The sequence below is a fragment of the Panthera tigris genome, chromosome E2 (assembly GCF_018350195.1).
Source record: "Panthera tigris isolate Pti1 chromosome E2, P.tigris_Pti1_mat1.1, whole genome shotgun sequence".
In the NCBI taxonomy this organism is placed as follows: Eukaryota; Metazoa; Chordata; class Mammalia; order Carnivora; family Felidae; genus Panthera; species Panthera tigris.
In genome coordinates, this window is record NC_056674.1 from 15,386,275 (window position 1) to 15,414,045 (window position 27,771).

Genomic DNA, 27,771 nt, shown 5'->3' on the forward strand with positions numbered 1-27,771 from the left:
TTAATCAAACACAGGTGTCTACTGCAGCAATGAGCACAGAGATAATTGAAGCTTTTGTTTAGTTTAATGCTCCACAGTCCCAGGATTCCCACTTCAGAAGTCAGTTCTGGTTTGGCCGGTCCAGGGGCCCCGAGAGGAAAGGGGTGCAGGGCCAGAATCCTGGAAGCATGAGGTTCCTGGACTAATGGAATCGAAGAGGCACTGAATTTGTAGACTCTAGGCCTCATCGCCATTTCCAACAAAAAAGCTCTGAGAGAGCTCTGTCTTTTCTACATGCCCTGCTCTGGCCACTCTGGCCTTCTTTCTGTTCCTCGTGGCCTCCACACATTCGTCTCCCTGCTTGGAACAGCCTACCCATAATGCTTTCTTGGCTCCCTCCCTCATCCCTTAGGGAATAGCTAAAATATCATGTCTTCCAAGATCGTCCTCTTGATCGAAAGTGCCTGCGCTGTGCCCTAGTCCCCTCACCCACCTCTCCCCAAGCCATTCCCAATCACCAGACTGTAGTATATGTAGATACGGGAGCACAGGCTTGAAAACCAGACCTTCCAGGTTCAAATCCTGGCACTATCACTCGAGTAAGTGACTTAAACTTCCATTTCCGCACCTGTCCGGTTAGGGTAACAATACCTACCTCACAGTCCAGGTAGAGCACGTAGGGTAGAGTCGAGCACAGGGTAACACGCTAGCGATTATTATGATTTAATTGACACCCCCATCACACCATCTTGTCTGAAATTGCCTAGTTTTGCTTATATGCCTGCTCTCTGTCTCCCCCATCAGCCTATAAATAGATCAAGAATATACAGAAATGGGATGGAAGATGGTTTGCATTTGGTCATCTGATTTCCTTGGTGGCCACTGGCCAATCCCAAAATGGGGAGCTGGCTCCCCAAACTGCCCACATTCTGATATAAGTGAACCCACAAAGCCTGAACTACTACTCAGAAGTCTCATGTTTAAACAATGCTTGGAATGTTTGATAGGAACACGCATTTATTTTTAGGCAAGAAAGTTGTCTCCTAAGCTAACCCTGTAGCCCTGGAGCAGGCCGTATTTGGCAAGCATTGCTTTGTGGTTGTTTATTAAAGAGGCCCAGAACTTTCTCAAGTCTAAGGTAGCTGCAAAAAGAGAACTCAATGAGCAGTGAGTCTTCTATTTTTATGGTGAAAGCTTGTTCCCTTTGAATCTCTAGGGGGTTTCTGGGCAGCAGGTAAGAGCCAGGCGCCGCTCCTTGACATTACGCAGCTTGGGGCCAACCGTCCCTAGAATGGATGGCCGGACTGGATTCTTTTCTGCAGACTGCCTTTGTGTCAGTGAGTTAAAGAAAGTTACAAAAGGAAGGGGAAAATCGGTTTCCCAAAATGGTCAAGAATGCACTCCCCAAATCAGGCTAGGTATTTCCTCTCACTCTACCAGCAGACATAGCACTGGGTGACTTCAGGCCTGACATCTCTGAAAAAGACATCTTGATACAGACCTTTCTGTTTTACAGAAAGTCAAACCCTCCCAGACTTGGCAGCATAGCTCAAATGACCAAAAAAAAAAAAAAGAAAAAAAAACCTGCCTCACAATCCTGGTGATGTTTACCGTCTGGAGACCTTCCAGGACTGGTTAGCAGACAGCCTGTAAGAAGGGTTGATTCATCAGACCGCCCTTGAACCAGCCTGGAAAACCAGCTGCTTCCAGACATTTTGAATTCTGAAACTGAGTTTATATCATAAGGCAGAACTGGAAGACCATACAAGCCTACAAAATTAAAAAAACAAAACAAAACAAAACAGAAAACCTGACTCTTCCAAACACAATCCATGCCAGCAAGAGCCAAATAAGTACTTTGTAAAAGCATTTAAATATTTTCATCAGATTCAGAGTCTAATGTAAAGGTATTCAATCCCTTAAAGGAAAGAGGGGGAAGTAACAGGGAGAAAAAAGTTTATTTACTGTCAGAGTTGGGGTAGGAAGGATGTAGATTTTTTTGTTTTTAATGTTATCATGGAATGAACTGCACTTGGGATTTGCTGGAAACTTCAGAGTTCTTTTTAATTTGTCAGTGTTTGTGAAAGCAGGCAAAAGATGCAGGCACATTCTGCCCTGCTATTAAGAAGTCACATAGCTGGGATTCCAACTCTAAATGCCTGGAGAAAAAGCACACATCCCAGCCACAAAGCCAACAGTGGCTTTCATGGTTGACTCTTTTTCTTCTCCCGCTCTCATGCGCAAACGCACGCCCTTCAGGGATAAAATGGCCCGGCCCGATTCCTGCACCAGGAAACAAGCTTCTCATCCACCCACCCAGCACGGCCACGGTGCCTGTGGAGACTTTCCTGGGAGACCGGCTGGCGGCAGATTTCTGCCCAACAGCCCAACATTCCACCATTAGTGCTGCCTCTGGGATGGAGGCGCTCCCCAAAACAATAAGTGACTCAGTTTCCATGGTGACATCAACTAAACACCTTTTACTCATACCCAGATTTTGATCACAGAGACTTACATGTTGACTATTACACACGCACAGACTGAGGCAATGACACTGACTGAAGCAGACTTCCAACACCACCCTCGGCATTTGGTAAAAGCCTGTCGTTTCAATAACACAGGTTGAAGACCCACAAACTCTCCTAGAGTGACACCCCCTCAGCCTCCCAGCATGGCTGGGGGTTGAATCACTTTCAAGCTTCCTCCCGTGATGGTTCTTCTAATCTCAAATTGGCCTTCTCTGCCATCGAAATGAAATATACATAATTTTTTTAAAAAAGAGAAAAAATATATATCCATTTTACTTCCTGCTATGCCCCCCTCCTGGATGGCTGCTAATTAAGATATTTGTAAATCAGAGTCACTACTCGGGAGGTAGGATATGAAAACCCTCTATCTTAGGCTTTTTTGGAGATTAAAAAACCAAATGTGTTCTCTTCATTTGTGGAGAACGAGGAGCAAGGCCTACCGCCTGCCCCTGGCACGGCCTCCCATCCACCTAGAAATGTGGCTTCCACCCACTCTCAACAGCCATCAAGGAGTGGGGGAAAGATGAAAAGAAAAACCCACTAGAAAGCCAGTGACAGACATCACTCAGACCCACACCTTGGGGGGGGGGGGACTTTAAAAAGCATAAAACAAACCACAATGTCTTCTTTATTCCTGCCCGAAGCTGAAGACACAAATGCTATTGTGTGGCTGGTGTTCTAGCATCCCATTCAATCATTTCAACACCGTCAACGATATTTCCCAAGATGACTTCATTGTGTTCCCCAAGTAGTAACGGCCACTTCCAACTACTTCTGCCCTGTGTCCATAGTTCCACTGGAAAACAAAGAATCTGTTCTGCTCTGCTATTTGGAAGAAAAACATTTAAATAAGCCTTTCTTAACTCGGCAGGAGGGCACTGCTTTCCTTTTAGAATCTAAGATTCAGATACCCAAACAGGAGAGCAGTGCAGTTTATTCCTGGGGGCAGCCAAACTTTCAGTGTGTATGTGTAAGAAAGCCAGAGCCTTAAAAAGAAAGCTGTGTGAGGAGCAAGCGATAAGCCCACAATTCTTGTATTTAAAAGTGGCCCTGCTTTCTTCAAAAACAAACAAAAACGCCTAACATTTGAAAGCAGAGATAAATCCAGAGTCTTGTGATCTTGAGTGATGTGTTCAAGTACAGCACGGTGGGGTGTGTGTTCCTGGGTAAGTCACTCTGCCCGGAATGTTTCCGGGGTTGAATGAGATCGTTTTTTCCAAGTGTGGCATGCACACTTGGGAGATTTTGAGGATTATTCACATCCTACATTAACCCTTGAATCACCATGAGCTTATTCCTTTGATATTCTTGTAAACCTTCTGATTACTTCAAAGAGAAAGTCTCTGCTTGGTACTGTGGTCTTTAGCACCTCACTGACACTTGCCAATCTCTCTTTTTAACAGAGAGAGCAGGCCTCAGGCCCAGAGCCTTCAGCGGGAATAAAACTTAGCTAGAATTTAAGGACATTGTTTGGTTCTCAGCATGTTTATTTTTGCAGTTTCCTTCTATTTATGGCCAGGGAGGCTGAGTTTTTCATTTATCATACTTATATAACTTTTCCTTTTAAAACTAAGGCAAATTGACTTAAAGAAAGTTTTAAGTGTATAAAAAATTTTAAATGGTATGAAAAAATCACAAATGACTAAAGTTTAGGAAACAGGGAGACAAGGGCAGGTGCAAGAAGGCAGGGGCGGCAGCTCCTCTGGCTGGGGGAACCACGTCTCTTCTGGAACCACAGGATGGTTCCTCACTCTTGGGGGGATGGGGCTCATCCCAGAAATGCAGATGCCAGCACAGAAATAGGCGGCAAATAGCAAATCCCAAATAAGCTCAATCCATTGGCTTCCCAGTCACTTCAATAAAGTACACCTAAGAAAAAGGCCACTGGCTTCTTCCAGAGTAACTGCTGCTCACACTAAAGAGAAGGCAACCAAGTTACACCAACCAGCTCTTCAAGACTTTCCCTGGACATTCCAAGTTAATGCATCCATTGTTTACAGAGGAAGGGGAGGGGGAAGGACGCGAAAGAACACAACCAAAAAAGGCACAACACCAAGACAAATGTCTCAGATTTTTATAATCCCAGGGAGACCGCTACTTGGATAAAACTTCCCACCAGCACGGATGTAAAGACACCCTTGCCAGTTAAATTCACATGAAGATTTCACTTTCTGGATGGAGGGAGGCAAGATCCTTCTCCTCCCAGCCAGCTGGTTAATTTTCCACCCAATAAGATGACTCTGTACAGAGTCTGGAATTTAAAACGATTGTTTCTCTTGATCCACTAACCCCAACACTCCTTGATACCTGAGATAGTGACTAAAATGTAACTCATAAACCTTCCTGAAGAAAAGCACATGTTACTGTGCCACTTTCGGACACTTTATAACAAATTCTGGCCATTGGCGTCTAGACTGCCAACACTGTAAAACTAAGTTTCCTTATAACTGTGCTTTGATGTTTTAAACTTTAAACTCATCCTAAACGAGGACTAATCTTGGACTCTCAAACCACCCGTGCTATAAAGACTTCTTTCAAACCTCCATGGATGACAGAATTTGAAATCTGCTCAAGCAGAAACTTCTGCCTGCCTACCTACCTGTGTTTCAGCCACCACTGCCATTGAATGACCACCTTGCTATCACTTGCCTCTTATTTCCATGGAAAAAGAAAAGGGGTGAAGAGGAGCTTAAACAAGGTAACATGAGTATTTTGTTATTCCATAAAACAAATACATAAATAAAAGCAGTGGGAGTGAACTGAGGGAAGGGACTTGAATGTGACTGATGAGACTACGGACATCACTAAGGGAAGGAAACAGGGATAAACTGGGGGGAAACACTGGTCTAGAATATACTAGGGGTGCCTGGGTGGCTCAGTCAGTTCAGTGTCTGACTCTTGATTTTGGCTCAGGTCATGATCTTACAGTTTCTGAGTTCAAACCCGGCATCAGGCTCTGAGCTGACGGTGCAGAGCCTTCTCGGGATTCTCTCTCTGCCCCTCCCCTGCTCGCGTGCACACTCTGTCTCTCTCTCACACACAGTAAATAAGTTAAAATATACAAAATGCCAGGGAAGAGCTAAACATGTTGCTACTTAGCTATTCAGAAAACTTGAAGGAGCAATTGATAACTAGAGCAAACTGCTGCTCGCTTATTATTTTTGCCCTTCCCCTCCCCCCCAGTGGAGGCAGTAAGGGAATCCTTGTTTTAAGAACCCTAAGATTTGGCCAAAGGCTTGTACAAATCCCAGCACACTGTCAACCAATACAGCAAAAGCCAAACGTATTCATCTCAACAGTCTCAGAAATTCCTTGCGCCTTCTCAAATCAATTCTCTTTTGGTTCCACTCGCTTTACTGTCCTCTGCTACTCTTTGCTACTCACTCAGGTAACTGAAAAACAGTGCCGTCTGGCCAAAGTCTGCCATGGCTGGAGTACGTGTTTAAATTTTAAATGACAGAGGTCCCCACCCCAGAGGCTTAAGACCAGAATGCAGACTGGTCCCTGCTCCCCTGAAATCTGATTAAAAAGACGTTTTGAGAGTGCACTCGCACCTCTTAAATGACCTCCCTGACTGCATCTCGGGAGTTTAACAGCACCAGCAACACCGATATTAAAACATCACCCTCATTTCCAGGGCTGTTTTCCTCCAACATGTCACCAAACACTTTCCCCACAAGGAAGTCTGCTTGAGGCCAGGCAACTGGCTGCCCTTAAATAAAACCATTTAGCCCCAGTCCCAACCTGGAGGGTGAGTCAGCTCCCTGCTGCCAGGGTAGCCTCCTTGTTGGTCTTGGAAGCCGGAACCAGGGAGGGTGTTTCAAAAGGCAGAGGGCAACCCTGGGTTGCCACCCTGGACCGCCTAGGATTAGATGTATCAGCAGGCACCGCTCCCACTTCACAGACCAGCTCTCGACTGAGTGAGTGTGAGTGGCTACCAGGGGCACTGTTACTCCCGGGGCCATTCCCCCAACACCTCCCCTCTTTGGCAGTCATCAGAAAAGCTGTGTTCCGAAACAGTGTCAGGGGATGAGGAGGGAATAGAGTGCTAGTGGCTCAGTGGCTTCCCCCACCCATCTCCCGAGAGAGCAGAGCATAGCTGTCCCCCTCCCATATTTGCAGTCTCATTTCTAGATGATAGTTAAGTTCGTTTAAGTTTTTATCATCGATTTATGTATGTATTTATTTATTTTTTGTAGGTATGTTATTTAATTTTAAAAGCTGCTAAGGACCTGTCAGTCTTAGCCAGATCCTAAGAGGGAAGCAATTAAAGTAATGGAACAAAATAACAGATGGCTACTTTGGGGCGTCTATTGTTAGCCTTAAAAAAAAAAAAAAAAAAAAAAAAAAAAAAACCTGTCGGAGAAAAACAAAACACCATCAGAACGTTCAAATAATTAACTCACCCTTAATACAGCCAGAGCCAAAGGTCAGGGATCTAAACAGTGAGGCCCTGCCCTGTGAGCAGTGATATTTCAATGAACATGCAAGCCCATCAAAGGAGGCATTTCTTCTTGATCTACTGAGGAGGTTCTGGACGAGCTGTCAAGAGACCTCTCCTGTCCTGGAGAGCAGGGGTAGTAGCAAGGCTACCCAGGCCCCTTTTGGCAACTAGGAGAAAGAACCGTGGCCAAGAACTGTAATTGCTGGAGAATCTGCTCAGAAACCAGACCAGTCCTTCGCCCATCCCCAGGAGAAAATCTAGGACCTTCCACATCAGAAATGTTGCATAACCTACTTATCAGGTAATGCCTTGGTTACAGGGGTCTCAGAAGTCAGGGCAAATGGCTTCACCGGAAGAAGCCACACACACACCCTGACTCGAACCAACCCTTGCCTAATCCCTAGAAGAATTCAATTCCACACACTTGAAGGGACTACAGCTATCCTGGACACAGATTTTCAGAGTATGTGAGTATACGCACAAGTGCCAGGGGCTCAGCCTTGGAGAGGCAAGAAGGGCAACCTGTTATTCACTAAAGCAACACTGTAATGTCGAAAAACTCAGCCAGACTGTTTGGAAGGAGCAGGGGGCGGGGAGGGGGGGAGTCCTCTTAGAAGGGAAAGGACAGTCCAAACTTATGTATATATTCTTTTCCATTACCCCCTCACCCCCCTTCATAAAGGATCCCTGATCCATAACAGGAGAGTGCACAGCAGCGAAGCAATATTTTCCTGCAAAGAACAGTTACATGTAAATATCTGCTGCAGTAGGTATAAAGCTGGACATACTAGAATCTGGTCCTCACCAAGAACTTTAAGCAACTTGTATTAGAGGCCGCTGTGAGCGACCCTTTCCCTCAACCTTGCCCAGTCCTTAAGGAAAGGAAGAGGGAAAATAACACAGAGCAGCAAGGCCTTGGGGTTCCATTGAGTCCTCGTTCCCACCCAGGCAGACATGAATGGCGCCCCGGCCTCACCCAGTGTGCAAGGGAGACTATAACCACGAAGGAGCACACACCCTAACTCCCAGAAGGGAGTGGAAGTGAGCTAGCAAAAGGAGTCATTTGGGGAAGGGTAGAAGACAGGAAGGGAAGGAAAAGGAAGGTTCCCTCACCTCCAGTACCTGAAAGAAAAGAGGGATTCACCTTCCCATGCACTCGGAGCTGGAGAAGACAGATCCCAGAAATTCTCAAAAATAATCCTGTGGCCCCCCGTCCCCCTCCCGACTTTCCAAGTCTCTTGGCAACTCTTAACCTTTTCCAACCCAGCACTGCCTCAGGCAATAAATTATTGTTGTGGCTGCTGGCTAGACCTCTCTCTACCCTCAAAAAGCATTTGTAGTTCAGATTATCTCAAGCTGCCCACCCTGAGGTAGGTGGCTCAATGGATAAGACCACCACCACCCCCACTACCGATGAGGAAATTCAAGCAGAGGCTGGGAATTTACTCAAGGTTATGCCAGGCCCCACCCCAGGCTGCCTTGGAACAGCTGCTCCTTTCACCCTCTCCCTCCATGCTGGGGGGGGGCCTGCCAAGAGACCCTGAGTGCCAATTCACACCCTCAAGAGGCTTCCAGTCACACTCTCCACTCTCATTCCTCAGCTCACCGCTCAAACACCTTGAGTCTGCCCGCCACGTTCCTGAAAAACTCCACCAAGCCCACCCTCCAAAATCCCAATACCATACACATCCATCTTTGCAGCATCACAGAAGGGCCTCCTTCGACCCCTCCTCATTTTACACATGACGAACTGTACTAAGAGAGCAAGAGTCTTGCCCAGGACCACAAAACTGATTAGTAACAAACCTGGGAAGGAAACCCGATCTCCAGAACATATTAAAAGCCTCTAACTTCAAGTACCTGCTACTCTCTTCACACACACGTTACACAACCCCTCCCAACACACACACCCACTCAACATACTCCTTTCTTTGGCTCTTCCTGCACACACTCAAACCCTCTCTTCTATCATGAGAGCTCCCCTCCTCAACCACCTTGAATTATCCCCCCCCCCCAATACCTCCTCTGGGCCTCCCACTCCTTTTGATCTCCCTTTCACTACTGTGGTCCCCCCTAAGTTGCTTCCACACCCCAACATGCCACCTGAAAACAGACGCTGCTTTAGGGTCCCTTCACCCCTTTCCCCCCAAAGACGCAATTCTTCCTGGACACTCACCGCTTCCTCCCTTATTCTCCCTCCCCCCACCACCCCACTTTGCAGTCCCGGGACTGCGCCTCGAAAAGCCCTCCCCCCTCCAAATTCCTTCCTCTTCCTCGGTCCATCTCACACACTGTGTTCCTAATGAGACTTTCATTTTCCTAAACTAACCTCCCTCCCATTACCCGCCATTCCGTCGCTCACATTCCCTCCACCATGCTCACCTTTTCCACACTACCTTTTCCTGAGGCTCCATCCAACCCCCTACCTAGCTTTTCAACCTTGAATCAGTTCTTCAGAATCCCCTCTTCAAACACTCCAGGGACCATCCCCTTCACCCTCTTCATCAATTCCTCACTCCTCCTGCCTCCCAATCTTCTCCTCTTCCCTTTAGAACAGGGCACTCCAAATAATCCTCAACCCCTCAAGCACTCCTTACGGCTCCCTTCTTCTGTTCGCACCCCTGCCCATCCTCGCACCCCATGCCACAGTCTCACACCCACTTCTTTCCTCTGCCCCTCTCATCTTCCAAGTCTCCCAGGTCCCCCCCCCCCAACTACTCTTCAGACTCCACCTTCCTTTCTTAGCACCCCTACTCCATCTTCAGACTTCCAGAATCTCCATCCCCTTTAGAACTCCCCCCAACCCCAACCTTCGGACCTTTCTGCACTCCAAATAACCCCCTCCATCTTCGAGCTCCTGTTCAGGCTCCCCGACATTAATTCCATCCTGGCCCACGAATTCCAGACTCCCCCGTTTCTCTCCGCACCCCCAACCATCCTCTGAACCTTCCACCCCGCCTTAGACCCCAATTCCATTTTAGAGGCTACAAGCTTCTCTCGATTTCCCCCAATATCCCGCCCAGACCGTCCAATTCCTTCATCGGGCTCTCTGATTCGTTTTTTCAGACTTCCATATTCCCTACTAGGCCGCCAATGATTTCTTCAGACTCTCAATTCCTTGCCCAAGTTCTACAATTCCTTCTCAGGACTCCAAACCCCTTCCCAATCCCGCCAATTCCTTCTCAACACCCCCGATTCCCATCACAGACCCTCCAATTGTCTCTCAAGACCCTCCAACCCCCTTTCCGGCCCCCAGCCTCCCTCGGAAGCGCCCCTTCCAGCCCGTCCGGCCCGCGGGCCGCGCACCTTGCGCTGCTGCTTCTCCCAGGCCGGGTCCAGCAGCAGGTCCCGGTCCCAGTCGTCTTCTTGGGCCATGTAGTCGCCCATGCTGCCTCCGCCGCCGGCGCCATTGCCCCCGCTGCTGGGGCCGTACTGGTACGACTGGTTCGCCGCGTGGTAGTCCACCATTCCGCCGCCTCTTGCTCGCCCACCAGCCCGTCCGCTCCCGCCGCAGCTCCCGCCCCTCTGCCCGAGCCTCCGCCGCCGCCGCCGCCGCCGCTTCAGCTGCTTCAGCCCGCCCTCCCCCAGCGCCTGCGCACTGCCTGCCGCGCCTGCGCACCGCGCCGCCGCCGCCGCCCTCCCGCGCGCGCGCGCGCCTCCTAACCAGGAAAGGGCTGAGACCCGCCTCGGGGAGCTCGGCGCCTGCGCAGAGTCCACTTCCCGGACCACCCTTTCGGCCCAAGTACGAGCCGCGTCCCCGCTCCCGCGTGAGCGCGCGTTCTCCGCCTGTGGGCGGGGCCATTTATGAATGATTCATAAGGCGGGTCCCGCCATCAAGCCTTAACCTGCTGGGGCCTGTATTCTCATTCGACAACACAATTTCAACAAATATTTATTAAACGCCTCCTGTGTGCCAGATCATGTTTTACGCATTGGCACTAAACAAGAGAGACAAAAATCCTTGCCCTTGTGGAACTACCTTGTAGTGAAGGAAGATAACAAACAAAATTTTAGGAAGGATATTCCAAGGTGATAAGTGTTATGGAGAAAAATTAAGCATGAATGGAATATTTTTAAAAAGTACGCAGGGTAGGCTTTTCAGAAAAGGAGGACACTTGAACACACGTGAAGGATTCATGAAATAGACATGAGAATTAGGTGGGTTGGAATAGATACTGGCTGACTGGGAAGGTAAAGGAGTTTGGAGGCTTGTCTATTCTTCATTCATTCCACAAACATTCATTGAGCACCTACAGTGTGCCAGGCATTGCTCTTGGGCATTGGCAGTGGAGTGCTAAGCCTGACAAGCATGATTAGTTCTCAAGTGGCTCAGAAGGGGGAGGGCAACAATATATAAGCAAATAAATACAGATAAATGACATTGCCACATTAATAGCCCTCTCAAAAAATTTTTTTAAGTTTATTTGTTCTGAAAGAGAGAAAGCATGTGGACGGGGTAACAGGAGAGAGGGAGAGAGGGAGAGAATCCCAAGCAGGTTCCATGCTGTCAGCACAGAACCAGTCGCCAGGCTAAATCTCAACCATGAGATCGTGACCTGAGGTGAAATCAAGAGCTGGCCACTAAACTGACTGAGCCACTCAAGCGCCCCGCCCTCTCAAATTTAAATATCCAAAGCTAAGCTTCTGATCTTCCCAAACCTGATCACCCCACAGTCATCCCCATCCGTCACAGTTAATGGCACCTGCAGTCTTCCAGCTCTGCAGGCCACAAACCTTGCATTCACCCTTGCCTCCTCTTTGTCTTCACACCCTACATCCAGTTCAGGAAATTCTGTCAGTTTTATCTTAAAAGTATATACAGGGGCACCTGGGTGGCTCAGTTCATTGAGCCACCAACTTCAGCTCAGGTCATGATGTCGCAGTTGGTGAGTTCAAGCCCCGTGTCGGACTCTGTGCTGACAGCTCAGAGTCTGGAGCCTGCTTCTGATTCTGTGTCTCCCCCTCTCTCTACCCCTCCTCTGCTCACATTGTCTGTCTCTCAATAATAAATAAACGTTAAAAAAAATTTTTTTTTAAGTATATAGAAAATCCACCCATTCCTCCCCCCCCCCCCCCATGGCCCCACCCTAGTCCTGTCCACCCTTGCCTTGTCTTTCCTTGGACCACTGCACCGGCCTCTCACCCGCTTCCTGCTCCCCTTCCTGGTCCCCCAACCCCACTCTCTTTCCCACAGGAAGCCCAAGGGAGCCAGTAAACACCTGAGTCAAATCAAGTCTCTCCCTCCTCTACTCAGAACCCCTCCTTGGTGCAACACTGAGTACAAGTCAAAGTCAAGGAAAGGAGGAAAGGCTGAAGAAGGAAGAAGTCTTCCCTGCCCTGGCCCAGCCCAGCCCCGCTTTTGAAACAAGAGACCCCTGGAGCTTCACAAGGTCTTCCCCATCTTGTCCGCATTTCCTCTCCCAGCTCACCTCCTCCTCTCCCTCTCAATCTCTGAGCTTCTGCCACACTGCTGACCTCCTTGGTGTTCCTCAAACATACCCGGCCAGTTCCAGCCTCAGGCCTTTGTGCTGGATGATACCTTGTTACCACTGCCTGGAACACTGTTCCCAGTTACTGGATCCCTGGGGCTTACACAGCCTCCTCTCCTACAGGTCTGCAGAAATATCACCTCCTCAGTGAGACCTTCCCTGACCACCTTAGTAAAATAGCATCCTACACTTTCCCTCCTTTGCTTTTCTTCCGGAGTACTGATAACCATTCAACATACCATTTGGCTTATTTACCGTGTTTATCTGTCTCCTTCCCAAGAACGTCAGCCCATGAGAGTGGGGATCTTTGGTCACTGCTGTATCCCTAGTCTCTGAAGCAGCGTCTAGCACAAGACAGAAGCTTAATAAATCTTACGTGAATGAATGGATGGACTTAAAACCATGCTTAGGAGTTCGAATTTTATTGGAAATGCAATGGGAAGTTAAGGGAGGACCCTAAGCAGGGGATGGCTGGGATCCGCTACTGTTTACAGGATCCAGCAGCCACAGGAGGGGAACAGACTGTAGGTGGAGTAAACACAGGGAGACCAGCCAGGAGGCTGCCACAATGGTCCAGGTGAGCGGGGGGGACAGGGCCAGGGTCCTGGAGGAGGAGGGAGCTATGCAGATGGGGCAGTGGAAGGATGTGGGAAAGTGGAGCTGACAGGGCTTACTGTCCTGAATTGGATGGGGGCAGGGGGTGGCCATGAGAATGAGGGAAGAATCCAGACTCAAGATGGTTCCCAAGGTTTGGACGTGAGGGACAGGGGAGTGTGAACTTGATTGGATTCAGGGAAGGTAAGAAGGTAAGCATTCAAGTTTGACTAGAGCAGGAACTGGCCCACAGTGTGAAAGGTCACAGTCAGCTACCGGGAATGGGGATGAGAAAACATGGCTCCTCCAGGTATGGGAGCCCACAGACTTCTCCCCACCTCTCTCAAAGTCACTGGAAGGCATCCAACGGCATGCAAAGGAAGCGGACAAGGCCCGGGCAGCAGCCCATGTTCCCAAGGGATGCCAGGATCTGGCCAAAGATCCAGGAGTGTTGGCTGTGACCTGGAGAACAAATCCAGAACTTTTATGCTGGGCCTAGTTGGCAGGGAGAGCCACTGGGGCTATGGGCCATCTGCCCCACCCTGCCTGCTTCCGACAGACACAGAAAAATCTTCCACACAAAGGGTTCAGAGTTGAAGAGTTTGGCCCACCGTCAGTGAGGCTTAAAGGCTCCCTTTATTTATTAATGTTATTTGTGACAACATTTTATGTTTTTAGGTAAGCTCTATGCTCAACATGGGGCTTGAACTCACGACCCCAAGATCAAGAGTCGCGGGCTATGCCGACGGAGCCAGTCAGGCGCCCCTGATGTGTTCCATCGTTAATTGTAGTTAGTGAGACAAGACGAAAAAGAGCTATGTCCTCTTAAGAGTGAGAACACGCACAGATACTGGGGTGTCTAGAGGGGACTATGGAAGCAAATGAAATAACACCCCTAAGCCCAAGTGAGCATGACAGGTGTCAGGTGTATCATCTCTTAACTATATGCCAAACTGTTCTAAACTCCTCTAAAGCATTAACTCACAGCAACGACTTCAGTGGGCACTCTCCTTGGTTGTAAAACTGAAGCACAGGGAGGTTAGCCAATATGCCCAAAAGGCGCTAGGCTGGGGTTTGAACCCAGGCAGGCTTTCTCTAGATCAAGTTCTTAGTTGCTCAAAGGATCCTCCTAGAGCAAAAGCAGGTAGACTAAGCAGGAAGGGATGTGGTTTCAAAAGAGGTAGAGGTCATTTCCTCTTCCTTGCAGAGCAGCCACGGTCAGTTGTGCAGGTTGTATTTTACATAAAGGCACCTGTCAAGTGGGTTGAGCGGGAGCCATACTCATCCAGCCGGGGTGCCTTTTGCTAACTCAAATAGCAGCCACTATGAGCTGCCACCTCGTAGAGCTGGCTCTCACGTCACTAGTTACAGAAGCACTCTTTGTCCCCAGGATTCGGGCACACCCTAGTTCCTGGCTCCTGCTCAGGTCTGGAACCCAGGGCAAAGGGTGTCCCTCCCTACCCCGGCTCCCCAAGTCAGTGTCCTCAAAAGAATGATGGGTGTGCATGCAAGCAGAGGAGGGAGGGCTGAGAAGGGTGACAGCTGGGGCAGAGCCACTGCCCTCCCCATAGGCAAAGTTCACGCCTCATGGCTTACAAGAATGAAGCGGCCAGTCTACACCAGGGACTCGACATCTTATGGCATTTCCTTTCCTCCACTTTCCCCCAAAGGCAGTCACTATAGTCTCCACCCCCTCTTCCTGCAGACAGCAGGCTCAGAGGGGAAGACACTTTCCCGAGGTCACTCTGCCAAGACTCTGAAATATTTCCTATGTAAAATAGGAATCATCAGCGCAGGTACACATCAACTAACATTGGCTAGGCCTCCTGGCTGGTGTAGGCTGGGACTGGGGGATGGGGTGGTAGGGCAGGGGGAGAATGGCCTAGCCAAAAATCCCAATTTTCTTGTAATGTCTCTCTAAGCAGAATGGTGAGGACTAGTTTGCAGCCTTGGGGACAAACTTTTTTAATGTTAGTTTTTAGAGAGAGAGACAAGACAGAATGCAAATGAAGGGGGGGGGGGGAAGAGAGAGAGAGAGAGAGAGAGAGAGAGAGAGAGAGAGAGAGAGAGAATCTGAAGCAGGTTCCAGGCTTTGAGCGGTCAGCAGAGCCCGACGTGGGGCTCGAACTCATGAACCATGAGATCATGACCTGAGCCAAGTCGGACATTTAACCGAGCCACCCGGGTGCCCCCAAACTCTTGATCTGAAATTAGCAATGACTCCTGTTTTCTAAGAGCCAAGAACAAGTTAGGCCCCAAAAGAATGTTACTGGCAAGAGCTGATGGAACTCCCCAACTCGACACAAATGGGCGTCGTTCTTCCCCGTTCCCAGATGAGGAAACCGAGGAAGAGGGAGAGTCACCAGGCCAAGGACACACAACGGTCTGAACAGTAGCCGGGATAGGAGGCCGACTGAATCCTCCTCCGTTCAATCCTCCGGCCACTGAGGAGCCTCTGGCGCCTACACGTGAGACCAAAGGGCAAAGGTGGAGCCTCCCTTCACCGGGAAGCCGCTCCTGTTCACCTGGGTTTTCGAGAGGGCGGAAGAGCCCCACACCCAGCCGCCAGGCTGGACTCCTACATCCTCCTCACCTCCTCCTCCTCCTGGGTGACTCGGTCGCCTGCTCACTACTTGTGACCTGACAGGTCAGGAAGGTGGGGGTGGAAAGTCGATTGCCGGGGTGGGGCAGGGAAGGAAACCTGAAGAGGGAAGAGAGGAGCCCCAAGTCCCCAGGCCACTGGACAGGAGCCAGGGCGGAGGGGGCACCTGCAAAGGGAGGGCAGAGGCCTGCTCCTGGGCTCCCTCTGGGGGGCGAGGGGCAGAGGCAGGAAGCCAAAGAGCAGGAGACAACAGGAATGAGAAGTCAATAAATCTTTATTAAGCGCCTGCCGAGTTACTGTGAGGAGGCCATGATGCTGGACACACCTGTTGAGGAGAGAAGGGGCAGCAGGTCAACGGGAAGAACGGGAGACCAACCTCCAGCCAGCAGCCATGACACCCACAATTCCGCAGGGGTGGCAGATCGCAAACCCCTTCTGGGCCCTGGTCACCTTCACAAGGCAGTTTGGTTTTTGTTTGTTTGTCTAAAGCAGTCTCTATGCCCAGCATGGGGCTTGAACTCATGACCCCGAGAGCTCATGCTCTACCTACTGGGCCAGCCAGGTGCCCCGCAAAGGCAGTCGGGGCAGTAGTTAAAAATCGGGACCAAAGCAAGGACACCCAAGCCCTCATCACAACTCTGCCTCATACCAGATGGGTGACCTCACGCGAGTTAATTAAAACCAGTTTCCCCAACTGCATAAAGCACCCCCCCACATACACACGCACAATCAGAGGATTAAATGACGTGCTTAGAGCAACGCCTGGTACAAGCTGTTTGCTATTCTCACCACTCTCACAGTGACATTGACTATATACTATGTGCAAGACGCCGGAAACACTGGACTTCCAGCTCCTCACCGCAGAGCCCCTCGTTCCAGTGACTTCCCACCTGAGCCCCAACACAGGGGGCACCTCTCATTTAGAGTGAGGGGCCACAGTCCCTAAGCGCAGAGCTGATTTTCCACTCGATCATGCTCCTAAGTTAGTACCAAATCAGCTGGTTTGTACTGAGAAGGCATGCTGTACCAGGACATACCTTTAAAAACACTAGGTTCGTACCAAGGGACGGGGAGGAGACCCAAGGTGCAAGGGAGCAGCCCATCCCCGGCCCCAGGTTCTCGCTCAGACACATGTACTGAGCAGGTGAGAGCACTAACCTCACAGCTATTTCACTCTGTTCTCAGCTGAGGGATCTGTGGGGCCTGTGCTAGTTCAGCGTGTGCGTGACAGCGATGACCACGGCTGACGCGGCAGAGCTTTGCGAAGTGCTCTACGTAGATGGTCTCACTTTGCCCTCATACCTCCGTGAGGTAGGTTATTATGATCTTGTTCGGTACTTTACAGTAACAGCCCCTACCATTCAGGGTTCACGTGAGGACCGTATGACTTAGAAGTGTAAGGAACCACGTAGTATCTGTCATAATGACTGGTGCTCTGATCCCCACTTTTTAGATGAGAAAACTAAGGCACAGAGAGGTAAAATCACTTGCCCAAAGGCGCACAGCTAAGAAACAGAGAACCAAGATCTCCACCCAGCTACCCAACTCCAGAACTGGCACTACCCCCAAGGACAGAGCCCTCGCGACCAGTAAAGGTGTGGAGACACCCTGCAAGGCCCGTCCAAGCCCTGGGGTGTCCCAAGGAAGGACACCCCCCCATCCCTCCCTCAGCAGGGAGGCCTGGAAAACAGGTCTATGGAGTCTGGCAGATGCAAATCTCCTGGCCCTGAACCAGAACGTAACCACCCAAGTCCCTGGGGGCCCTAGCCTTGGTCTATCAAAGGGCATCTCCTTAGCCCCACAGCCCGAGGCCTGGAGGCACCACTCACTGTCAAAGTCGATCTTCTCCACGATGTTCTTGGGCTTGATGCTCTCCTCCTGGCTACAGATAAAGATCTGGCCCGACTCATCAGCGCTCCAGCCATATTTGCTCATCCACACCTTTAGCTGGCTGTCTGCAGGTGACACAGGCGGTGCAGGGGCTCAGTCACCCTGAGCCCACAGTACCAGGCAGCCGAAGGCCAGGGCACCCTCCCTGACCAACTCCCGGCCACCAGTGTCTCCTGCATTTCTATGGTTCATTCTCCAAACGGCAGCCAGAGGGAGCCTTTTAGCTTTCCAACCCTTACCTTACAGAGCTTTTGGCTAAACTTCTTTTATTTCCTATTTCACTTTTCTCTCCCCAGGGCAAATCCTCGTGTCTAACAACAGTAGTGAGCTTCCTTCTCTGCTCTTCCACGCAACTTTGAAATGGTTCCAAAATTATGTCATCGCTGTCACTAACAATAAGCCCAGATCATCAGTTGGGAATTTCTTTGCAGTCCGGTTTTTGCCCTTAAAAAATACGCCAGTAACGACGTTCAGCTAGAGGGTCCAGCTCCTTGAAGTCACTCTTTTGTGTGACTATTAGCGATTTGATATGGATTGATCTGCTTCTCTTTAGACTCAAGTCTGAAAGCAGTTTCATCCCTTTCTGACTTTTACCTTTTTTTTTTTTTAAGAGAGAGGAAGAGTGCACTCACGAGCAGAAGAGGGACAATCTTTTTTTTTTTTTTTGAGAGAGAGAGAGACAGCCTGCAAGTACGGGGGAGGGGCAGAGAGGGAATCCCAAGCGGCCTCCACCCTGTCAGTGCAGAGGCCAACTTGGGGCTCTAACCCACGAACCATGGGATCATGGCCCAAGCAGAAATCAAGAGTCAGACATTCAACCGACTAAGCCACCCAAAGTGGCTAAGAGAGAGTGAATTTTAAGCAGGCTCCACGAAGGGCTGGATCTCACCACCGTGAAATCATGGCCTGAGCCGAAATCAAGAGTCAGATGCTCTACTGACTGAGCCACCCAGATGCCCCTAATTTCACTTTTAAATATGTAAACATTGGGGCACCTGAGTGGCTCAGTCAGTTCAGTGGCCTACTTCAGCTCAGGTCATGATCTCATGGTTCATGGGTTTGAGCCCCGCGTCGAGCTCTGTGCTGACAGCTCAGAGCCTGGAGTCTGCTTCAGATTCTGTGTCTCCCTCTCTCTCTGCCTCTCCCCTGTTCATGCTCTGTCTCTCAAAGATGAATAAACTTTAAAAATAAATAAGTAAACAAATAAAATATCTGATGTAAAGCACTTAGTACAGTGCCTGAAACAGTGTCCAACAAAAGTTAGTTTCTGCTAAAAAAAACTAAAATCACACATGTACACCTACCCGGATCAAAGAGCAGAACTACCCAATAAGGTACTCAGACAAATCTCACCCCTGACCCTCCAAGGAATAACCACTTTTCTTCATTTTATTTTTCTTTCTGTGTTCCTTCTTGCAGAAATAAGCAAATACATAAACACAGTTTTCTTTCCTTCCTTCCTTCCTTCCTTCCTTCCTTCCTTCCTTCCTTCCTTCCTTCTTTCTTTCTTTCTTTCTTTCTTTCTTTCTTTCTTTCGGAAGGATTTTTTAAAAAACCCAATCTGATCATGTCCATCCTTGCTCAGAACCTTCCTGGGGCTCCAGATCACTCAGGACAAAGGACTAAGTCCTCAAGAGGCCCCGTGGCATCTGAGGCTCTCCCTCCCGCCACCACCTCTCTGCCCCTCGCTCACCGTGCTTCCGCCAGGCACCCTGGCCGCTCTGTGAATGAGACTCGCGCGTCCCTGCCTCAGCAGCCTCGTCTGCTTGGCCTTCAGGCTCCTGGCCTAACTCCACTGAGGGACCTAGCCACCTCACCCCACGAGCTGACACGAAACACACGCATCTCATCTTGTTATTTGTTTCCCATGAGAGCAAACCCGAACCATTCTGTTTCGCTACTGCTGTATCCCCAAGGCCTAGAACAGTGCCTGGTACAGAGAAGGCATTCAGAGAACTTAGGCAGAATAAATGAATGCCACAGGATCTCCACGGAAGAGTACGTTTCACGCCAGCTCCTCACTCCCTCAGTAATGAGCTGGGCTGTGCCTTCGAATGACTTGCTGAAGCAAGGGTGGGTCCAGCCGAGGAACTGGTGGAGGCCCACTGCCCCTGACCACCCCCAGCCTCCCAGACTGGCACCAGGGACCCAGAGAGGCCTTACCGGTCAGATCCCCGAGCATCTCGGCCAGTAGCCAGCGATCAATGTGCTGGTAAGTGATGCCCACAACATGGCAGATAACTGTAGAGATCAGGGACAAAGATGGTGAAGGGCCACCCCAGGACCCTGCTGCCACTCCCTACCCCTTCCCCCTGGGGAGCCCAGGCACAGAGAGGGACTTACATTTTCGGACGGAGTCTTCAAAGCCAGTTATACCTTCCAGGAGGTCCATATTTTCATCCAGGGCTTGCTGGGAAAGCAAAGATAATGCTCACGACAATGTTAATAACACCAAGAATATTAAGATTAATGAAATTAACAATAGAAGTTAACACTCGAGCATTCACCCCACATGCCAACTTTTCTTCTGCGTGCCATCCTATGATGGAAGTTACTGCTTTATGCCCATTTTAGAGATAAAAAACCAAAGCTCAGGGCAGCAAAGTGATTTGCCCCAAATCACAGAGCCAGGGTTTGAATCAGAAGGCAGAAACCACAGACCCAAAGAGGGAACAGAGACAGATTCGCTAACTGTGCTCACCCACCTCCCCCTGCTGTCTCACTCGGATCTGAAAAGGTCAAGTGTCCCACCCATGGCCCACAAGGCCCCACAGGACCTGCCTATCACCTCCTCCCACTCGGCCCCTTTCTCCAGACACAGGGGCCTCCTCCCTGCTCCTCAGACATACCATGTACCCACCCACCTCCAGGCCTTCGTGCGGGCTGGTGTTGGGTCTAGAACTCTCCTTCCCCATGGCCAGCACCCCCACTTCCTTCAGGTTTCTGTTCAAACCCAGCAAGGGCTCCCGCCCACGTTAGTGAGGAAAATGAGGAACCCACACGGACAATGAAAAGGAGCAGCCAGTGAGGCAGGATACAGAGAAGCCAAATGATAGAAGGGCCCAGGGGAGCGGAGCGTGACCACCCCATCAGAGGCAGCCGATGGGGCAGACAATGTGGGCTCCACACTGTGTGTGCTGGGGACCGGGGGGCAGAAGGCTGGTCACGAGAGCCTGAATGGAATGAGTGCAGTGGGGTCACGTGAGCAGGGAGGGAAGGCGAGACCGAGCGCCAGCAGCCTGCCCCTGGAGCAGGGTAGCTGATGGGACCGCTCTGCTGGACACCGAGGGGTTTCCTGGGACGGGAGCCTTTCTGCTCTGAGGGGAACAGAGGAAAGGGGCAAGAGACAGAGGTAGTAGGGAGGGCGAAGGTCAAGGGAGAGTTCTCTTTTGTAGGCTAGGAACGAACTACACGGTGGACGTGTTCTCTGGTGACAAGAACAATCTGGGAAGGCCCTGTTTGCTGTTACAAGAGAGCAGGGAGCCGCGGGTGTGGTGGCACTGAGTGGGGGAGAAGGAAGGGGAACGGCGCCCGAGGAGAGGGAGGGGTGGCCGGAGATGGGAGCAGGGACAATTCACCCACTGAAACAGAAAAGTGCTCGGTCAGCCGCCAGCACACGTCGGGGCTGAGGGCAATACTGTGTGGGAGAGTTCTGCTTTGGCTGCTTGGACTTTCCCACAAAATGAGGTGGAAGGTCACCTCATTGACCTTGAGATGAGACGGGATGGGGGAGAGGGAATGAGAAGGTGCAAAGAGCCGGGAGGGGAGCAAGGAGCAAGGCCCTAGGCTGGGAGGGGATGAGGGTCGAGGGTTGTGGGGCTGGGCTGTCACGTGCTCCCTGGGGGCCCTCCTCCAGCCTCTCTCTCTGGTCTCAGATACAGACGCACAATTTACACTAAAGGAGAAAGCAGAACAGAGGACTAGAAATGACGGCCAGGCCCAAGAACTGCCAGGCTGGAGACCTCGCAGGGGCGAGCTGGGAAGCTAGGAGGAAGTGGTCAGAGGGTAGAAACGTCTGCCATTCGCAGGCAGAGGAGGGAGCAATTACTGAAGACAAGTACTGGGCAGTGGCTCCCAACCTTCGCCAGGCATCCGGATCATCTGGGATAACTGCTTAAAACCCCAAAGCCTACACCACACTCACACCGGTCACATCAGGCTCTGATGGCTGAAGCCAAGTACCGGTACTTTTTTTTTTTTTAAACTCCTTAGGTGTCCAACACGCTGAGGGCTGATCTAGGGCGTGACAGGGAGGCAGGGGCCGAGGCCACATGGAAGACAGGAGCTGGAAAAACCCAAAGGTCGAGGTGGTGGAAGGATCACCGCTCTGGCTTTTCAAGCATCGAAGAATGACAGGAGTGCGACAGTGCACAGGAGCTCCGTCCTTCATGAGAGGAGGAGCAGTTGTCAGGGGGCCGAAACCAACAAGGCAGGGCAGGAAGTGCCGACACCTGAGCTTCAGGACTGAGCGTGTGCAAGGGGAGACGGGATCTGGGAACGATGGCTCCCGGCCATCCCGCTGGGCCACCGCAGAAGTGGAGGGTGGGGCCCCAGTTAGAGCAAGAAAGGGAGGGAGCACTCAGAGGGTGGAGGATTTCGGCAGGAAGGACAGATGTGGGGGCACGCACGGGTGCCCTGCCCTGGGTGCTGGGGGCACAAGGGGCGACGTGGGAGTCCGAACTCTGCGAGGATGACAAATCCACGCGGTCACACTCACAGAGCCCTGGGCACAGGAGCCACCGCCCACCACTGTGCAGGCGGACGACAAATGTGCAGGGTCATCCCATTCAGCAGGCTGCCATGCCGGGCCCAGCAGCCCACCCTGCCCCCCGCCCCGGGAGCCAAGTTACCCAGAAGGCCTGGAAGTGGCAGGTCTCCAGCAGGTCCCCGAGGTATAAGATCTGTCGGATTGGTCGTTCTTCTTGCTGAGACAGGAAAGCGTTAAGGGAAAACAGACCTGAGCCTCGGGAGGCCGCGGCCGAGCCATCTCCCCGCGCCCACTTCTGTCCGCCGAAGCACAACTGTGAAAGCAAACGGTGAGCCAAGGACGGGAGACAATTAAGTCAGCGACCGGCCTGTCCACATACCGGGATCGAGTCAACTCTCTGAGAACCGACGCAGAGGCACGACAAGGCACGCTGGGATACGAAAGCAAGATGCATACCAGCATGCATGAGCGCCACCGTGGGGGTGGGGAGCATATGGACATGAACGCACACAACTGTACTTGTGCGTCCCCAGGGGATCCCTGGCAGGGTGGGTACCCAAGAACTGCAAACAACTGTTGTCTCCTGGCGGTGGGGAGTGGGGTGGCTGCGGGACAGGGGAGGGAGGAAGCCACTGTCTTTTTCCACCATACACTCTTTCTGTACTTGTAACGCCATACCATATGCCTATTTTTTTGGATGTTTATTTATTTTTGAGAGACAGAGCACGAGCAGGGGAGGAGCAGAGAGAGGGAGACACAGAATCTGAAGCCGGCTCCAGGCTCTGAGCCGTCAGCACAGAGCCCGACGCGGGGCTCGGACTCACGAACCGTGAGATCGTGACCCGAGGCGAAGTCAGACGCTTAACCAACCGACTGAGCCACCCAGGCACCCCAGCCTATTTTTTTTAAGCCACCAGAGCAGACCTCTGGAGAAGGTGGACAGTTTCTCAGAAGGTAGACCCCCCCACGGACACACCTGGCAGTGCAGGTTCAAGGCGTAAGCCACCACTTCTCAGCTTGGCTGCGTGCAGCAGCCCTGGGGACCGGGAGTGCCAGCACCAAGGGGCACGGTGTGGATGGGGTGGCTCTGCCAAGTGTGTCAAGTGATCGCCGGGCAGAGGGAGGCCCACCCGGCCAAGTGCTGGACCAGCCACAAAAAAGCAGGTCAGAGCAAGATTGGGGGAGGGGGGGGCAGTTCATTTTCACTCAACACCGTCACTAAAGGCCAGCAGTGTGCCACATACAGCTGTCAATTCAGCTCTTCATGACTCCTGCCTGGTGCTCAGGCCCCACTTCCTCCTCCTTAATCAGCAAGAACCCTCATGGGAATCCTTCTAAGGCAGAAACCTACCCATAATACTCTGCGGTTTTAAAACCTTCTATAGTTTCCTAGTGCCCTTTTGAGTCTGACCAAAACGTATCTTGAAATCTGTGGTAAGGCTGCGCTGAACTTCCTCTACTGCCTCTGAAAGAGCACCAAGCTCTTCTCTTCCTCCAGGCCTCCTTACGTACTGTTCCCTCTGCTCGATCACCCTTCCTTAATATTTCATTTCGTTCATCTTTCGGATGTCTCCTCCTCCAAGAAGTCTTCCCTAACATCCAGGCAGGGGCAGGTGCCTCCTCTCCTCTGGCCCCTCTAAACCCCAACCCCTGACTTCTCCAGGCTGTCATCGATAGAGGACCTACTCCCCCACTGGACTGTGAGCTCTGTGAGGGCAGGGGCCAGACCTGTTTCAGCCACCAAAATGTCCCATCCAGCACTGCAAGCCCAGAGCAGGCACCCAAGTGTTTGCGGCTGAACTCACAGACCCTTCCCCGTGAATTCACCTACCTTGCCCTCCCCCCTCGCCCACACGCCCGGCCTGGAAATGAGAAGGATACATGTGCCTGGTCGATCATGCACTTGCACAGTGTGAAGTCGGTGTGGGGCAGGTTGGTGAGGGCCTTTAGCAGTATCTGGGCGGTCACCGTGGTTTGAAAGAAGGCTGGGTTGAACTGGTACCTGAGAAGGGGAACAAGAGACACATCAATCGTGGCATCTGCCGGTCCCTGGGCCTCATCAGATGCCCAGCGCTTTGGCCCAGAGCTTGGGAGCTGGACGTGCCTGGGCTCCATTCCCAATCACAGCATTCTGGCTCTGTGACCTTAACCTCCCTCACCTACGTCCCTGTTCTGCAGATGGGGGACAGTTAATCCTCCCAACCACCCAGTAAGGCGGATGCTGTTAAGTGGTTCACAAATGACAATGTAAGTATTAGTCTGGAATAGTGGTTGAGGGCCTGGAACCAGACTGCTTGGATTTTTTTTTTTTTTTTTACTTTTGAGAGAGAGATAAAGTGCAAGTGAGCACACGAGCAGAGGCAGAGAGAAAGCATGCCACGCAGGCTCCGCATTGTCAGTGCAGAGCCTGACATGGGGCTCAAACTCACTAACCGCGAGATCATGACCCGAGTAGAAACCAAGAGTCGGATGCTTCACGGACTGAGCCACCCAGCCCCCCTCACCCCCTTAAAAATTCAAGTTAGTTGGGGCGCCTGGGTGGCTCAGTTGGTTAGGCATCTGACTTCGGCTCAGGTCATGATCTTGTGGTTCATGAGTTTGAGCCCCACGTCGAGCTCTGTGCTGACAGATCAGAGCCTGGAGCCTACTCTGGATTTTGTGTCTCCCTCTCTCTCTGCCCCTCCCTGCTCATGCTCTCTGCCTCTCTCTCAAAAATAAATAAACATTAAAATAATAGTAATAATAAAAAAAATTCAAGTTCGTCATCAGTGTAGTCTTGGCTTCAGGAGCAGAACCCAGTGATTCATCTCTTACATAAGACATCTACCGCTCATCCCAAAAAGTGCCCTCGTTAGTGCCCGTCACCTTGTTACCCACCCCCCTCCCCTCCAGCAGCTCTCGGTCCAGACTGCTTGGATTTAAACTTCCCTGCTAAGGGACCCTGGACTGCCTATTTTAAATTCTCTGTGCATCAGTTTCCTCCCTCGAAAAAAGGGACAAGAACAACCCTATCTTCTTCACAAGGGCAGTATAGCATCCGAGTTAAAACACACAAAAGCTGACAGCACGGTAGCTACCGCATGAGAAGCACCCACTGAGCAGCAGTTATCATCAGAAACAATCTAGACGACCCCATCAGTACATGTGTTGTTGTATCTCCATTTCCCAGACGTCAGAATCGAGACAATATATAAAAATTACACAACTGACGGTATGTTGAGAAAGCACCGCGAGGAAGGAACTCGACTATCCGTCAACAAGCAAATGGACAATTAAGGCAGTCACACAGCGGAGCACTAAACAGCAAAAACAAAAATCTGCAGCTGCAGACAAAATGGATGGGTCTCACAGACCCAGCGAGACGAGGAAGATGCCGAGAATAGAAAAGCTCACGCCGTCTGACTACATTTGCGTCAAGTTCAAAGCAAACGAAACTAAGCTAAGCTAATCAGTATGCGTGCGAGTGTGGTAAACTCACACGAAGCCAGACCACGAGAGCCTAAAGTGGTCACCAGGGTGGGGGTGAGGTGGTGGCACAAAGCATACAAGGCAAAGGGCCTGGGGCCCTGGGCAACACTCAACTCTACGCTATGGGTGGTGATCACATGGGGGTTCACTTGTACTAACTTAGCTATTCGTTTGTGTTTTGTACTAACCTATATGGGTACCCTGTAATTACTTTTTTAAAAACCATCTTTCCTCCTGCCCCAACTCCCTTGGCTTCCTAGTTTTGCACACCAAGAAAAGCCACATCCCAAAGGCTACCCCCAACTTCAGCCTCATCCAATGTTGCCAGTGGTACCCTGCTGGTCGCTGGCCTGGAGGCGGGGATGGAGGCAGACACTCACAGCTTCAGGACGGCCAGGTTGGCTTCCAGATCATAGGCATTCTCCTTGGCCTGTGTCTCCACGTACCGCTCCAGCGTGGCCAGATTCTCAGGATTGTACCTACAGAAGAATCAAGATGGGTGAGCAGTGAGGAGACGGGGGCTGAGACAAGTCACTTTGGTGGGGGGGGGGGCACTGCAATCTGTTCCTCCTTCCCTCTAAATCTGGCAGTAACCACTTAACTCTACTAAAGTCTTGAATCAGCCATATAATCTCTAATAACACTTACCAACTTTCCAGGCCTAAGCCTAAGCTCTGAACCCCATCAGAGCTCTGGGTCCTTTCTAGGATGCACCCCTAACCTCTCAGCCAATCAGTCATTGTAACCTGTATACCTGGTCTCCTGGACATCTTTGCCACTCACCCCCTTCTCCCCCTCTGCGCCCAGACTCCTTTTAGCTTCTCCCACTCCAGCCCTGACCACTATCACTGCCTACTGTCCGGTTTGTCTGGACTCTGAACTGAGAACTGCACGAAAGCATGGCCTGCAGCTGTCTTGGTCACCTCTGGTCCCCAGCACTGCCCAGCCTGCCAGAGTAGATTCCAGTGACGTGTGCTGAATAAATGCCATGAGAGGAAAAAGAAAGACGACATGGAAAGGCACTGACACGCAGTGAGAGGTTGAGGAACACAGTCACGGGAATCTTGAGGCTATGAGAGGGAAAGCTGAGAAGCAGAGAGACCTTAAAGCAATTAAAATGGGGGGGGGGTAGCAGTAAGAGGTAGGCAAGGCTGTATCTCCTGTCCGTAGGTCCAAGCAGCGCCGTTTCCTTAAACATCTCCGCCGGGAAGAATGGGAAAGCCTACTGCCGAGCAAGTCCAGGATCCCGACCACCCCTTGCTGTCTCTAGAAAATCCTCTCCACCACGCCGCCTGGCCAGAAACGCTCCCTCCGACCGGGCTCAGACCTGTCGATACCCTTGAGCAACTTGCCAACGTTCGCTCTCATCTGCTCAAACATCGCCATGACTACGGTCGCCTCCCACACCGGGGCCCGGAGCCGAGAATCCAACCGAAGCGGCGTCCGCCAGGACCGGAAAAGGAAGAAGGGGTGGAAACGGAAACTACGTTACTGTCTCCTCTCTGAGGCGCTTACGACAACTGTCACGTGACTCTTCCCGGCAGGCGCAGTGTGGCGCGTGCGCATACGCTGCACCCCAGCTGGACCTACAGCGAGAGAAAAGGCTTCATCTAGCTCAGTACGCAGGCGCCCTCTCGGGGCGAGGAGGCGGGGCTAACGTTTTTCCCGGGCCTCGCGTACCGCGTTGTAGCCCCTAGAACGTGCGCGCGAACTCCCGAGGAGGAAGACGGCTGTCTAGCTGCGCGCCCGCGCGTCGTGTTGCGCGCGATCGTGAAGTCACAAAACTGCCGGGGTGCACGTAGTAGTCCTTAATTTGGGCCACAGCCAAAGTTCCCAGGGAGGTGCTCCCTGAGGTCCCCTTTGCCCCAGGTAGCATCCTGAGCTTTGGAGTTTCAAGCCTTGAACTTGGTCTTCACGCTCCGCCCCAACTCCCGGGGTAGGGACCCGCAAAGCTGGTGTCCTGCTCCACAGCGGCTGGAGTGAGGGCTCCTGGACCCTGCCGGATGGCGCTCGATCCCCTTTTGGCTCCAGTCTTGCCGGTGAAGGCTAGTGCCCCATGCGTTCTGTCT

General features: G+C 51.3%; 2 protein-coding genes across 2 annotated transcripts in view; both read right to left on the bottom strand.

Annotated features, from left to right (window-relative positions):
• The window catches only part of ACTN4 (actinin alpha 4), a 69,712-nt gene extending 59,209 nt beyond the window's left edge, over positions 1-10,503 (bottom strand). The window contains exon 1 of the mRNA XM_042970130.1: positions 10,258-10,503. Within this exon, the coding sequence (XP_042826064.1) occupies positions 10,258-10,419 (162 nt within the window). The 5' untranslated portion in view covers positions 10,420-10,503. The remainder of the gene's footprint in view (positions 1-10,257) is intronic.
• Positions 10,504-15,892: 5,389 nt separating this feature from the next.
• On the bottom strand, positions 15,893-27,239 carry EIF3K (eukaryotic translation initiation factor 3 subunit K). Its single transcript, XM_007096884.3, has 8 exons — positions 27,030-27,239; positions 26,083-26,181; positions 24,116-24,236; positions 22,377-22,451; positions 19,870-19,936; positions 19,690-19,767; positions 17,466-17,591; positions 15,893-15,961 (listed from the first exon to the last, which is right to left on the bottom strand). The coding sequence occupies exons 1-8, from the start codon at positions 27,086-27,088 to the stop codon at positions 15,930-15,932; spliced, it is 657 nt and encodes a 218-aa protein (XP_007096946.1). The 5' UTR covers positions 27,089-27,239; the 3' UTR covers positions 15,893-15,929.
• Positions 27,240-27,771: the final 532 nt, after the last annotated feature.